Source organism: Cherax quadricarinatus, chromosome 51, assembly GCF_038502225.1.
Source record: "Cherax quadricarinatus isolate ZL_2023a chromosome 51, ASM3850222v1, whole genome shotgun sequence".
Lineage (NCBI taxonomy): Eukaryota > Metazoa > Arthropoda > Malacostraca > Decapoda > Parastacidae > Cherax > Cherax quadricarinatus.
The window spans coordinates 10068766-10082559 of NC_091342.1; the positions used below are offsets into that span (position 1 = coordinate 10068766).

The 13794-nt window shown below is 36.7% G+C and overlaps 1 protein-coding gene across 6 annotated transcripts in view; it reads right to left on the reverse strand.

Moving 5' to 3' along the window:
* Window positions 1–1423: 1423 nt before the first annotated feature.
* Window positions 1424–13794, reverse strand: part of kat80 (katanin 80) — a 319028-nt gene continuing 306657 nt past the window's right edge. For all 6 annotated transcript variants that reach the window (XM_053784829.2, XM_053784828.2, XM_053784830.2 and 3 more), the window contains 2 exons: window positions 8638–8757; window positions 1424–7930 (listed from right to left, as the gene is read on the reverse strand). In XM_053784829.2, coding sequence (XP_053640804.1) covers window positions 7798–7930; window positions 8638–8757 — 253 coding nt within the window. In that variant the 3' untranslated portion in view covers window positions 1424–7797. The remainder of the gene's footprint in view (window positions 7931–8637; window positions 8758–13794) is intronic.

Sequence of the window (13794 nt, forward strand, 5' to 3'; positions counted from 1 at the left end):
TACTCTCAACTTTAGCTACCACTTGACTCACAAAATCGTAACGACACAATTGCAAACAAACCATACCATGGGCAGGGATAGAACCCGCAGTCAAAGAGTTATAAAACTCCATACCAAAGTGTTAGCCACTGGGCCAGCTGGCTACAGTATAAATATACCAACTAGGTATATTTATACACCAACGGAAGGTTAGCATAGGCACCACTGTGACCACAAATGCAAGTTTTTACAGACGAATCTCCAGAGTTCATCACAGCCATGCTGGCTAATGCATCAGTCTAGAGTTTTATGACTCTGACTGCGGGTTCTATCCCGGCCCGTTTTATGTTTTTTTTAGCTACCACTTTATTGTGATCTGATACACTGTCACTCTAAAAACATGCACATCCACAAGTCTTCCCATCAACCTTTTATCTACTAATGCAGTCCAACAAACTGCTGCCATTATGCTCTATATTGTATTTCTTGTGCTCATTTATCCTCTTCAATAAAAATATGTATTAATATTGCCAAACCTCTTTCTATACATAGTTCAGTTACAGGTCCCTCTATGATTTACCCCTGGTATACCAATTATTATTATAATCAAGGGGGAACCTGTCATTCCAAACTTAACCTATTTCCCCTACAGCAGTTTCTCCTCTTCAGCATTTAGGTTACCCAAAATAATTATCTCGCTTGGTTCAAAACTTCTTGAACATATGCTTTATGCCTCCCAAACTCGTACCCAAAATAATTATCTCGCTTGGTTCAAAACTTCTTGAACATATGCTTTATGCCTCCCAAACTCTATCAATATCTCTGTCCACACCTCTCTTTTTTCACGTGCATAATCACTTAAAATCCATTTCTCACACTCCACCCTGCCCTTATTCTAACCCACATAATTCAGTTTTGACATGTTAAAACTGAATTATTTAATATTACCATTACACCTTGTTTAATTTAAGTTCTTTCAGATTAACCAGATTTAGCCCCATTTACTCCTACCCACTAACGTTCTCCCACCCCCTTTACTTTTCTTCGCTTATGAGCTAGGACATCTATCTTTCATTTGTAACATTAACAAACAAATCATTTCATCCATACTACATCCACACACACTTAAACAACCTAACTTCAAAATTTCCTTTTTTGTCACTATTCCCCTCTTCCTGACATTTTAGTGGTCTTTTGAAATGCACATCAAAACCACTTGTGCACATACTGCTGCACAACCTTCCCACACAAGGCCTTGCTCACATGCCTACTGCAACCTGACCAACTTGTCTGTCTTACTGCATCTGTGACCCTCGCTTTCCATTGTGCCGTAATGTATATTTTAGTATTTGGATTTTTCCTGCAGACTTGATAAAGTTCTACGTTACATTTCTTTATACTTTCTTAATGGTTATTTTACACATATTAGAGTATAGAAAACAGGTTATAAATTAACAATATTTTTATTATCACAAATTATGTACACCATATTAACTATTTACAGTATAAATACTTTTTCCATTATTTGTTACATTAATAGGTTGACCTGTTAAAGTATTGGAATACTAAAATCATTTATTATTGTCATAATAATTAAAGTTTATTACATTCTCAAAAATGGGTATACACATGAAACTGTTCAATGATGGGAAGCAATTTTACAGATCACTTTACAAGTCAAGCTTGTCCATCATACATGAGTAAATATTAGAAAGCAGATCAGAGATGATCTTCAAGGCAAACAAAACATTTTGAGATCTAGTTAGTTATATTGTGAGCACCAATACAGAGGCATCTGCTACCACATGTATCCATACAAAACTGAAGCACAGATCAAAATCCTATCATACATTAGAAAAAAAAAAAAAGTACTTTTAACCCTCAACACAGCCATCACTAAGGTTAAAAACCTTATGCTTACTTATTTGGTTAAAAAAAAGTAGTTGTTAACTTTGGAATGGGTGTAAGTTATGTTTTATCTTGCCAAATACCTTAGGTGGCATGTAAGCAGGATCAGCAGTCACTCAGTCTCCAGTGTAATTATGACTGAAGGATTTGTAGAAAGCTACAGTCAGAAGCTGGATGGAATTCAGGTTACCTGCAGTAAACTATATGACTCTTAACACTTAAACTACACTAATTGTAAATAGAAATTAATGCAATAGATGTTACAATATTTCCTCATAAAAAATATAAAGCAAGTGACTAACCTTTAAATGATGTGTCAGAATTTAGACAGTAGCTGTTTGTAACAAAATAATAAGTCAAAGGTAAAAAATATTTCAGAAACATTTTATTATACAAGCTTGGACAAATTTTTTTTTTCAGACTATGTGAGTTCGTTTACATTTTCATTTGAACTTCATACTAGTGAAAATCTTGTGTAATGACCGGTGTTGAAGAAAAAATGTAATTTTTTTTTTTTATCTATTCTCAGTTGCATTTATATTTTTTTTTACAGGAATGCCTGAATACCCACCCACCTAGGCTCAGTCACTAATTTATTCTCATTCATGCACTTGTTTAGCAGTTCCCTACGAATATAACATTGCGCTCTTTATCTCATATATGTACTGTATGTATACGTACATGTGTGCGCGTGTACCTAACAGTTCTTATCTCTGCCTTCCATTCTGCAGTTTCCACACTGAGTATGCATGTATTTGGGGCAATACAGCCTGTATGGTCTTAGCTGTTCAAGTTCTAAAGCATGGCATGTTAAACACAATGAAGTCTAAGATCAAGAGAAGCCTTGCTAGTCTAGTGCCCAGATGAGAATCTCAATCTCTACTACCTAACACCACAGATGTCCCTGCCGGCCACCCTAATGACCTCTCCTTATAGCCCTGGAAGAACTGTAAACTACTGTTGTGGGACTGTACTTGTGCTCTTACCTTGGCTGATGTGTACATCCCATTTAGTACTGGTCAGATCACAAGTTCAACAAGTACAGAGACTTATCCCACAAGCACCACTTGTCCCAAAAGAAACAAGACACCCTTGACCCTTAAGTAAACCATGCTATGGATTTCCTTAGAGCTGGGTTCCAAACCTATCAAAACCACCAGAGACCTGCCACCTTTCTCTTAGCCTCGGTGTAGTAATCCAGAGAGAATGCATTCTGCATCTTCGATTTCTGGCTAGTGACTGATGAGCTTGAGGAGCTCCAAAATTTAAATTTCCACACACTTTCCAAATTAGGATGTCAATTCAACTATACTCATCAGTATGTAAACATATTTTCCCATATATCATTCAAATAAAGAATTTAAAATTCATAAATATAGGGGGTGGTAGGAAAAAACAATGCTCAAAACAGCTATGAGAAGAAATCCCTAGTTTTTCCCTGAAAGTATATTTTTCTTTTCCGAAGCTAAGGGTCCCCAATTATCACTAGAGGTGGTACCTCCTTGTATGCAAGATTTAGAAAAGGCATAAGATCAGAGAGCCAGCTGGCAGATGTTGAAAATGCATGATATAGGAGGTTGGTTACTAAAAGTATTTAACAAGCTTGTATGCAGAATAAAGTTCAGATAAAGGTACAGTGGAACCTCAGTTATCGTATTCCCTAGTCTGTACGTAAAACTAAAGTTATTCTCTATAAAATGTATTTTTTTGTTAATATTTCCCATAAGAAATAATGTAAATCCAGTTAATCCGTTCCAGACACCCAAAAATATTATCAAAAAACACATTTTATAGAGAATAACTCCAGTTTTACATACAGACTAGGGCATACAAAAACCAAGGTTCCACTGTATGTGGAAAGGTGGGACTATTTCCAAGTGAAAGTAAGACAGGGTTGTGGGATTTCACCATCATTGTTTAACATTTATACAAGATGTGAGAGAACTAAAGGCTAGAGTGTTGAGAAGAGGTGCGGGATTAAAAGATAATGGATCTGATATAAAGTAAGTGTTACAACAGGTGTTCTTTGCTTATGAAATTTCTTTTGGGAGATTCTAAAGAAAAGTTGCACCAGCTTGTAAATGAATCTGGGATGCTATGTAAAACAAGAAAACTAAAAGTGAACACAGAAAAGAGCAAGGTAATGAAGGTAGCAAAGCTGAAGCAACAAAAGATTGAAAATCAGCTTGGAGGAAGTGGACATGTCAGTAAATGTAAATGGGTCTGTGCAAGAGGTGAACTGCAGAACAGATGAAGAGTAAAAGGTGGGCATGTTTGAGCATCTGTGGAAGGAAAAGTTTATCCATGGAGGCAATAAGAGAATGTGTTGGAGTACAGCGGTACCAACACTTGTATAGGTGTGAGGCATGGATTTTGAATGCTGAATCCAGAAACTAGAGGCAGTGACGTTATGTCTGATGTGTCTTCCTCCGAGTCACCCTGACTTGGCAGGAGACTGCAATAGATGTAATGTGAATGAACTTTTTTTTTTTTTTTTTTTTTTTTTTTAACCTCAACAGCCATCTCTCAGCAAGGTAAAGTGACTCAAAGAAAACACATTCATCATTTATTTAATTGCTGTCTTGCAAGAAGTGTGCTGAATTCACAATACAAGTTACCCTCAGACTGCAACATCCTCAACTCCTTCAAAATGCAAGCACTGCCTTCTTACTCCTCCAGGACTCGAATCATGCTAATCAGTATCCCCTGAATCCCTTCATAAAGTTATATTGCTTACACTCCAACAGCATGTCCATTAAAAACGATTTCTTGTTCTCGTTCACTCCCAACACACAAAGCCTCTTGGATACACAAACCCCTAAATCTGAGCCTCTTTTATATAAACTTGCCTCCAATCATTCTTGGGACAACCCCCACTCGTCATCTTATTCCTCCCCATCCAAACCACCTCAGCAATCCCTCCTGAGCTCTCTGGATTATACCCTTGGTGACTTCCACATTGCTTTTTAATTTCTACACTTCAAATTTTGTGATATTCACACTACACATCACCCTCACACATGACATTATTGCTTCTAGCCACCTCTTCACTGCAGCACTCATATACTGTTGGTGTGAAACATGGGTTTAAAGTGTTAATACCACTATACTCTGGTACATTCCCTCTTTTGCCTTCACAGGTGCCTCAATACACCACCCACCATTTAACCCCTCCCCACCCCTTCAATTATTCTACTTTAAATAAGCTGAACTATCCTAACCACTTTAAGATATTTTGCAAAGAGACTAACTTAATCTAACAAACTAAGATTGAAGTGCTGTAATATATCTAAGGCCAGCTTAAATTTATTATCAGGGATCAGATAACTTATTGGTTACTGTAACAATGAACTGACACTTGCCTTGTTTCTAAAGCTGTTACTTTACATATGAAACTGGTAAGCTCTGCCTAAAAAATCATAACATGTGCTGTAGTGTGTGTTATGAATGAATATGAGGTACACCTCTGGTGAAAAATTATGAGGACCTATATATAATACCTGTCATGCCTAATAAGCAGAACTGGTCACTGAGATGGACCTGCCCCGAAAAAAGATCCAATATTTTTATATAATTTTTATTACAATTGCATAATTCTAAACTTTACACTAAAATTAGCTTAAGCCACCTCAAGTTTGTTATAATTAAATTCACTTTATTCCTACTAACGTTGTAGGTCAGTCTATCAATAATTATTTTATATTTGAACTGATTTTTGCATACTACATAAAAAAAATCTCTGCTTATTTTGCAAAGTAACTTGCTTTATATGCCTAAATCAGCACATTATAATTATACACACACAGGTACAGTATATATATAAATACACATACATCAGTCAATATCAATTTGCAGGGCATTTGCAGTGAAAACAATCAAAGGGTCCTCTCTCATACTATATAAAACACCAATTATAAAACCCTCAAAGGCACACGACTGCTGACTGCGTCAATAAATGGATAAAAGCAAGCATAACATACACCTTTAGTAACCCCCCAGGGCTGGCACATCTATACTGATAGCTTTTTTATATATATAAATATATATATATATATATATAAAATATATATATAAAATATATATATAAAATATATATATATATATATATATATATATATATATATATATATATATATATATATATATATATATATATATATATATATATATATATATATAAATTCCCTAAAGATCATTTCTCTCTGAATCAATTGTAAGCAGGTATTTAATCAGTTAAACTCCCTGAAGTAAATCTTTGAACTAAATGAAGAATTTTTAAACAAGTTATTAAAACTAAATGTGTATATTATTTTGAATGAATTTAAAAAAAAAAATCAAAAGTGCATATTTTGGTTGAGATCTGCAGGTATTTTAACCAAAGAAAAATCCAACTTTTATTTTTTGGCACTGACCCTAAATCACAAGGGTTAGAGTGCATCAACAACATAACCTCAACTATGAGCAAAAATGAGATTATGGAAGAGGTTCTTGATGAAATACTTTTATTACAAAGGGAAAATCAAAGCCTGGCCGGTGTATTTTTTGCATATGTTCATTAGTAAGAATTTATGGCCAGGACTAGAATGCAAGTCAAAAGGTATAATTCCACTGAAAAAGGGAGCAACCAACTCTGGTTCTTCCTAAATTATCAATACGTCTATATAGGACCTGGAATATGTTGCAGGGAAGGTTTAATTCCTGATTACACCACCAGGTAAAAACTACTCATTCATTATGACCTGAGATACTGGTGACTTATTCACTGATTTCCCATGTGCTATTACAATACCCCTAACATCAGATACTGCATAACTCTCAGCTATACAGCCCTTATGTTCACTTCAGGGCACTGTTGCCAGCAAGTTACTGCAACTGGTTTCCATCATTTAGACAAAAATAATATTGCAGAATTTTGGTTACCATAAAATTATGAATGTTCATCACGGCTTGTCATTATGCAATTAAACTTCCAGTTGAATAATAAAAAAAAAAAAAAAAAAGTATGGTACTGACAAAGGCAGTGGCCAGCTCTGTTCAAGTTATACAAGAAAAAAATCTGCCTGGCTCCTGGGAATGTGAACCTTATGTGGTACCCACTTCACAATATAAAATTTAAAACTAAAGCTCAAAACTGCTAATCTGGCAACAAACAAGTCTCCTATAATCACTTAATACAGAATGATAATATACCATCCCATCAATATTACATGTATCTCGCCACTACACTTGCTTGAGAATTCAAAGAAATACAGTACTGTACATTAACATCTGGAAATGCTTCAGATGTAAAGAATATCTTGGTAGTATACAAATACAGTACTGTTCTGCACTATCACATCAAGGCAGAGTGGAGTAAGAAATCAGAAGGCACAAAGTTTATATTATTAACTGCTGTAATTCATTTCCTTCTTAGCTATTTGAAGGAGACAATAAGCATGAGCCATCCCAATTACTGAAATGCATCTATCATAGGTGATCCCCATCAGTGTTAGTTGACTGATTACAAATTGAACTATCATCAACTGCAACTTTAACCATCAATACTCTTCACTATATAGAAGCCATTATTAAACTTAGAAGCACCTATTTTTAAATTGAAAGTGCAAGATGGGGGGACTATGAGTAGGGAATGCATTCTATTGAGCAGCAAATGCCTTAGGGTTTTACCTCAATTAAAAAATCTGCCATTTTCAGTGTAATACTGCAATTACCACATTCCTATTATTCACGGTCACCAAGTTTCAAGAGGCAAGGAACGAGATGCAAATTTAAATATGACTAATCCTCAACTTCCTCACCGTTTTCTCCATAGTTAAAAATATTGAGGCAATTTTTTAGTATTGCCTTACATCTTTTCTTTGAATCACTATTCCATTTTTCTAGCTTTCTTTTCACACTACCAAATTGGCACTATTCAAAGGCTTGCATAAGTATGACCAGCTCACGATACATAGGTCCCATTTTGCCAGGTACTGTCTGTCGCCTGAGAAGGAAGGCTCTTATTGACATCATGTGATTGTAGCACTCTATGCATTTGTTGTATCTGAAAAATGAAAACAAAAGCCACTACTGAAATAACTATTTAGACAAAAATCGTTCAGTTAAAAAATTGATAACATTTAATAAAAATAATTCTGCCCAAGAGGCCAGAAACCAGTAATGCCTATCAGGACAGTTTATGAAGCAAGATCAAGAGCTGAGACTGCCTCTGCAAACACACTGGCACTGCATACTCAATGACTGGTCACACACACATGAAATCTTTATTATTAGTAGCATTCTCTCTCTCTCTCTCTCACACACACATGCACGTCTGTCTACATTTCTGAAAATCAAATGTGGGAAACAGAAACCTGTAATTATCTTACACCATGGTAGGATTACTGATGTCTCTTCTCTCTTGAAATATATGAGAACAGGTGTTTCTTGTTACAACTACTAACACTAGTTCATAATATAAATGCAGCTGTGCAAGTTCATGTATGAGTATACACACTGATGTGTTTTTTTTTCCCTCTTCCACTTAATTTACTATGCAGTACACTTAATGGGGCTGAACTCTATTAATAATTTATTTGAACATTCCTATTGTTAGTCCAGGCTTTTGAGCAGCCTCCTACTGATCTCTTGCACTTTTATCCTCAATTCTGGTCTCATCCACCATCATATTTTAGTAATCTCCCCCACTGGCACATTGTTTGCATAAAGGAAATTATCAGTTATCTTTAAATTTGAAGTTTTAAGACCTACCGTTCTTCTCTTGATATGTCAACCCCAACACTGTGTATGGGACCGGACATGTTTGATTTAATCATGACAGCAAAATTCTTGATCATCAGCTTCAAGGCATTGCAACCACAAGTTACATACCTGAAAATTTGCCATCATTCAAGATTTTTTCTTTAAAATGATCTCCAAACATACATTTTATGAATTATTTAATTTACCTTAGAAGCACATGAGACTTCCAAAACAAAAAAAAAAAATTATGAGCTAAGAAGAAAAACACTACATGGATTAGATGAAAATTTCTGAATGCAATAGATGCTCAAAAAATTATTGGTCTTAAACCATTAAAATATTAACTGACTTTTTACCATGAAAAATAAAGCTTTGTGGATATATGTTTCAAGCAAGCAAACAAGCAAAAAAAAAAAAAAATTATTTAATGAAGAGGAAAATCAACTCTCCATAACTCCTGCTGAAAGGAATAGTTATACAGTTCATCAATGAATGTAAAATTAAACTTTAAAACTACTAGGTTTTAAGACATTAGTAGATTTATTGCCTTATAACAAAATACTAAAAATTAAAAGCATAAATTTTGTAAGTAAAGATACAGCAAGATGTGTAATGAGAATGAAATTTATAACATTAACATATTCAGTCACTGCACAAACTATTTTTGCTTCTGAAAGATCCAAGGAAAATAATAGTCTTTTACAGCACAGTACCACAGAGTACAGTGGAACCTCGACTTAAGAGTTTAATGTTCCATCACCTAGCTCGTAACTAAATTTGCTTTTTTTTTTTTTTTTTTTTCTTCAACAAGTCGGCCGTCTCCCACCGAGGCAGGGTGACCCAAAAAAGAAAGAAAATCCCCAAAAAGAAAATACTTTCATACTTGCTTGTACATATATCAAATCAATTTTCCTCATTTAAATTAACTGAAATCCGTTAACGTTAATCCGTTCCAGTGGAATTCCTGCTCTCGGGAGGCAGGACAAAATACTTCAATATGATGCTAATATCAACTCTATATGGGTAGGCTCCAGGATGTACATGTTTATAGAGGGGCAACTGATATATCGGATCATTATTTAGTTGTAGCTACAGTTAGAGTAAGAGGTAGATGGGAAAAGAGGAAGGTGGCAACAACAAGTAAGAGGGAAGTGAAAGTGTATAAACTAAGGGAGGAGGAAGTTCGGGTGAGATATAAGCGACTATTGGCAGAAAGGTGGGCTAGTGCAAAGATGAGTAGTGGGGGGGTTGAAGAGGGTTGGAATAGTTTTAAAAATGCAGTATTAGAATGTGGGGCAGAAGTTTGTGGTTATAGGAGGGTGGGGGCAGGAGGAAAGAGGAGTGATTGGTGGAATGATGAAGTAAAGGGTGTGATAAAAGAGAAAAAGGTAGCTTATGAGAGGTTTTTACAAAGCAGAAGTGTTATAAGAAGAGCAGAGTATATGGAGAGTAAAAGAAAGGTAAAGAGAGTGGTGAGAGAGTGCAAAAGGAGAGCAGATGATAGAGTGGGAGAGGCACTGTCAAGAAATTTTAATGAAAATAAGAAAAAATTTTGGAGTGAGTTAAACAAGTTAAGAAAGCCTAGGGAAAATATGGATTTGTCAGTTAAAAACAGAGTAGGGGAGTTAGTAGATGGGGAGATGGAGGTATTGGGTAGATGGCGAGAATATTTTGAGGAACTTTTAAATGTTAAGGAAGAAACAGAGGCAGTAATTTCATGCACTGGTCAGGGAGGTATACCATCTTTTAGGAGTGAAGAAGAGCAGAATGTAAGTGTGGGGGAGGTACGTGAGGCATTACGTAAAATGAAAGGGGGTAAAGCAGCTGGAACTGATGGGATCATGACAGAAATGTTAAAAGCAGGGGGGGATATAGTGTTGGAGTGGTTGGTACTTTTGTTTAATAAATGTATGAAAGAGGGGAAGGTACCTAGGGATTGGCAGAGAGCATGTATAGTCCCTTTATATAAAGGGAAAGGGGACAAAAGAGACTGTAAAAATTATAGAGGAATAAGCTTACTGAGTATACCAGGAAAAGTGTACGGTAGGGTTATAATTGAAAGAATTAGAGGTAAGACAGAATGTAGGATTGCGGATGAGCAAGGAGGTTTTAGAGTGGGTAGGGGATGTGTAGATCAGGTGTTTACATTGAAGCATATATGTGAACAGTATTTAGATAAAGATAGGGAAGTTTTTATTGCATTTATGGATTTAGAAAAGGCATATGATAGAGTGGATAGAGGAGCAATGTGGCAGATGTTGCAAGTATATGGAATAGGTGGTAAGTTATTAAATGCTGTAAAGAGTTTTTATGAGGATAGTGAGGCTCAGGTTAGGGTGTGTAGAAGAGAGGGAGACTACTTCCCGGTAAAAGTAGGTCTTAGACAGGGATGTGTAATGTCACCATGGTTGTTTAATATATTTATAGATGGGGTTGTAAAGGAAGTAAATGCTAGGGTGTTTGGGAGAGGGGTGGGATTAAATTATGGGGAATCAAATTCAAAATGGGAATTGACACAGTTACTTTTTGCTGATGATACTGTGCTTATGGGAGATTCTAAAGAAAAATTGCAAAGGTTAGTGGATGAGTTTGGGAATGTGTGTAAAGGTAGAAAGTTGAAAGTGAACATAGAAAAGAGTAAGGTGATGAGGGTGTCAAATGATTTAGATAAAGAAAAATTGGATATCAAATTGGGGAGGAGGAGTATGGAAGAAGTGAATGTTTTCAGATACTTGGGAGTTGACGTGTCGGCGGATGGATTTATGAAGGATGAGGTTAATCATAGAATTGATGAGGGAAAAAAGGTGAGTGGTGCGTTGAGGTATATGTGGAGTCAAAAAACGTTATCTATGGAGGCAAAGAAGGGAATGTATGAAAGTATAGTAGTACCAACACTCTTATATGGGTGTGAAGCTTGGGTGGTAAATGCAGCAGCGAGGAGACGGTTGGAGGCAGCGGAGATGTCCTGTTTAAGGGCAATGTGTGGTGTAAATATTATGCAGAAAATTCGGAGTGTGGAAATTAGGAGAAGGTGTGGAGTTAATAAAAGTATTAGTCAGAGGGCAGAAGAGGGGTTGTTGAGGTGGTTTGGTCATTTAGAGAGAATGGATCACAGTAGAATGACATGGAAAGCATATAAATCTATAGGGGAAGGAAGGCGGGGTAGGGGTCGTCCTCGAAAGGGTTGGAGAGAGGGGGTAAAGGAGGTTTTGTGGGTAAGGGGCTTGGACTTCCAGCAAGCGTGCGTGAGCGTGTTAGATAGGAGTGAATGGAGACGAATGGTACTTGGGACCTGACGATCTGTTGGAGTGTGAGCAGGGTAATATTTAGTGAAGGGATTCAGGGAAACCGGTTATTTTCATATAGTCGGACTTGAGTCCTGGAAATGGGAAGTACAATGCCTGCACTTTAAAGGAGGGGTTTGGGATATTGGCAGTTTGGAGGGATATGTTGTGTATCTTTATATGTTTATGCTTCTAGACTGTTGTATTCTGAGCACCTCTGCAAAAACAGTGATAATGTGCGAGTGTGGTGAAAGTGTTGAATGATGATGAAAGTATTTTCTTTTTGGGGATTTTCTTTCTTTTTTGGGTCACCCTGCCTCGGTGGGAGACGGCCGACTTGTTGAAAAAAAAAAAAAAAAAAAAAAAAAAAAAAAAAAAAAATCAACTCTATGGCTTATTTATCTATCACATTTCATCTGACATAATAAACAATATAAATAACATAGAAATATTACATATATACACTCTAGAATGAATAAAATATGTCATTATGTATATGATGAGCTGTGATGGCCATTGCTGCTCCTGCACTGACCATGCTTCCCCTTCAGAGGTCTTATTATAAGAGAAAATGGAGAGGCTAACTGCACTAGAACACTAGTTTCATAAAGGAAACACTGAAACAATGTATTTATAAATAAGAAATATTGTATAAAAACATAATGGAGAATGTAAAGAAATAAACTGGTTATATAAAGTGTACGTACACACTTACATGGGAGCAAAGATGCTGGCAGTGGTGGAGGGTGGGATAGGCAGAGTGACATATGCTGTCAGTGGCCCTATAAACCCCAACAACAAAGATAGGCAGAGAAGATTGGAGGAGTTTGTTTCGTTTCATGCTTTTTCTATCACTTAACTTACTTGCTATACTTTATCAACTCCTGCTTTAATATTATACATATGGTAGAAGTACTATACTGGTACTATGTGGCCAAGTTCACAACCCGCATACCGAGCTTGTGTTTATCTATGATTTTCTGCTTTACTTCCATAGACATCATCCTCTTTCTCTTCTCAGCACTGTCCTTTGCACTTACCTTCTTAGGACCCATGGTTAGAAAACAGAAACTTGGCAACATAACTATAAAATGCAAGCAAAACAAATGCTTCCACAGTGACATGCACTGCCTGCTCAGCTGATGTTGTGGCGTTCGGAGCACTAACTAGTGACGGTGTTCTGAAGCTTGCTCGTTATTAATACGTAAGGTTATGAGGATAACAAAAAGATTAGGTGATGAAAGATTGAATATCAGATTGGAGGGAGAGAGTATGGAGGAGGTGAACGTATTCAGATATTTGGGAGTGGACGTGTCAGCGGATGGGTCTATGAAAGATGAGGTGAATCATAGAATTGATGAGGGAAAAAGAGTGAGTGGTGCACTTAGGAGTCTGTGGAGACAAAGAACTTTGTCCTTGGAGGCAAAGAGGGGAATGTATGAGAGTATAGTTTTACCAACGCTCTTATATGGGTGTGAAGCGTGGGTGATGAATGTTGCAGCGAGGAGAAGGCTGGAGGCAGTGGAGATGTCATGTCTGAGGGCAATGTGTGGTGTGAATATAATGCAGAGAATTCGTAGTTTGGAAGTTAGGAGGAGGTGCGGGATTACCAAAACTGTTGTCCAGAGGGCTGAGGAAGGGTTGTTGAGGTGGTTCGGACATGTAGAGAGAATGGAGCGAAACAGAATGACTTCAAGAGTGTATCAGTCTGTAGTGGAAGGAAGGCGGGGTAGGGGTCGGCCTAGGAAGGGTTGGAGGGAGGGGGTAAAGGAGGTTTTGTGTGCGAGGGGCTTGGACTTCCAGCAGGCATGCGTGAGCGTGTTTGATAGGAGTGAATGGAGACAAATGGTTTTTAATACTTGACGTGCTGTTGGAGTGTGAG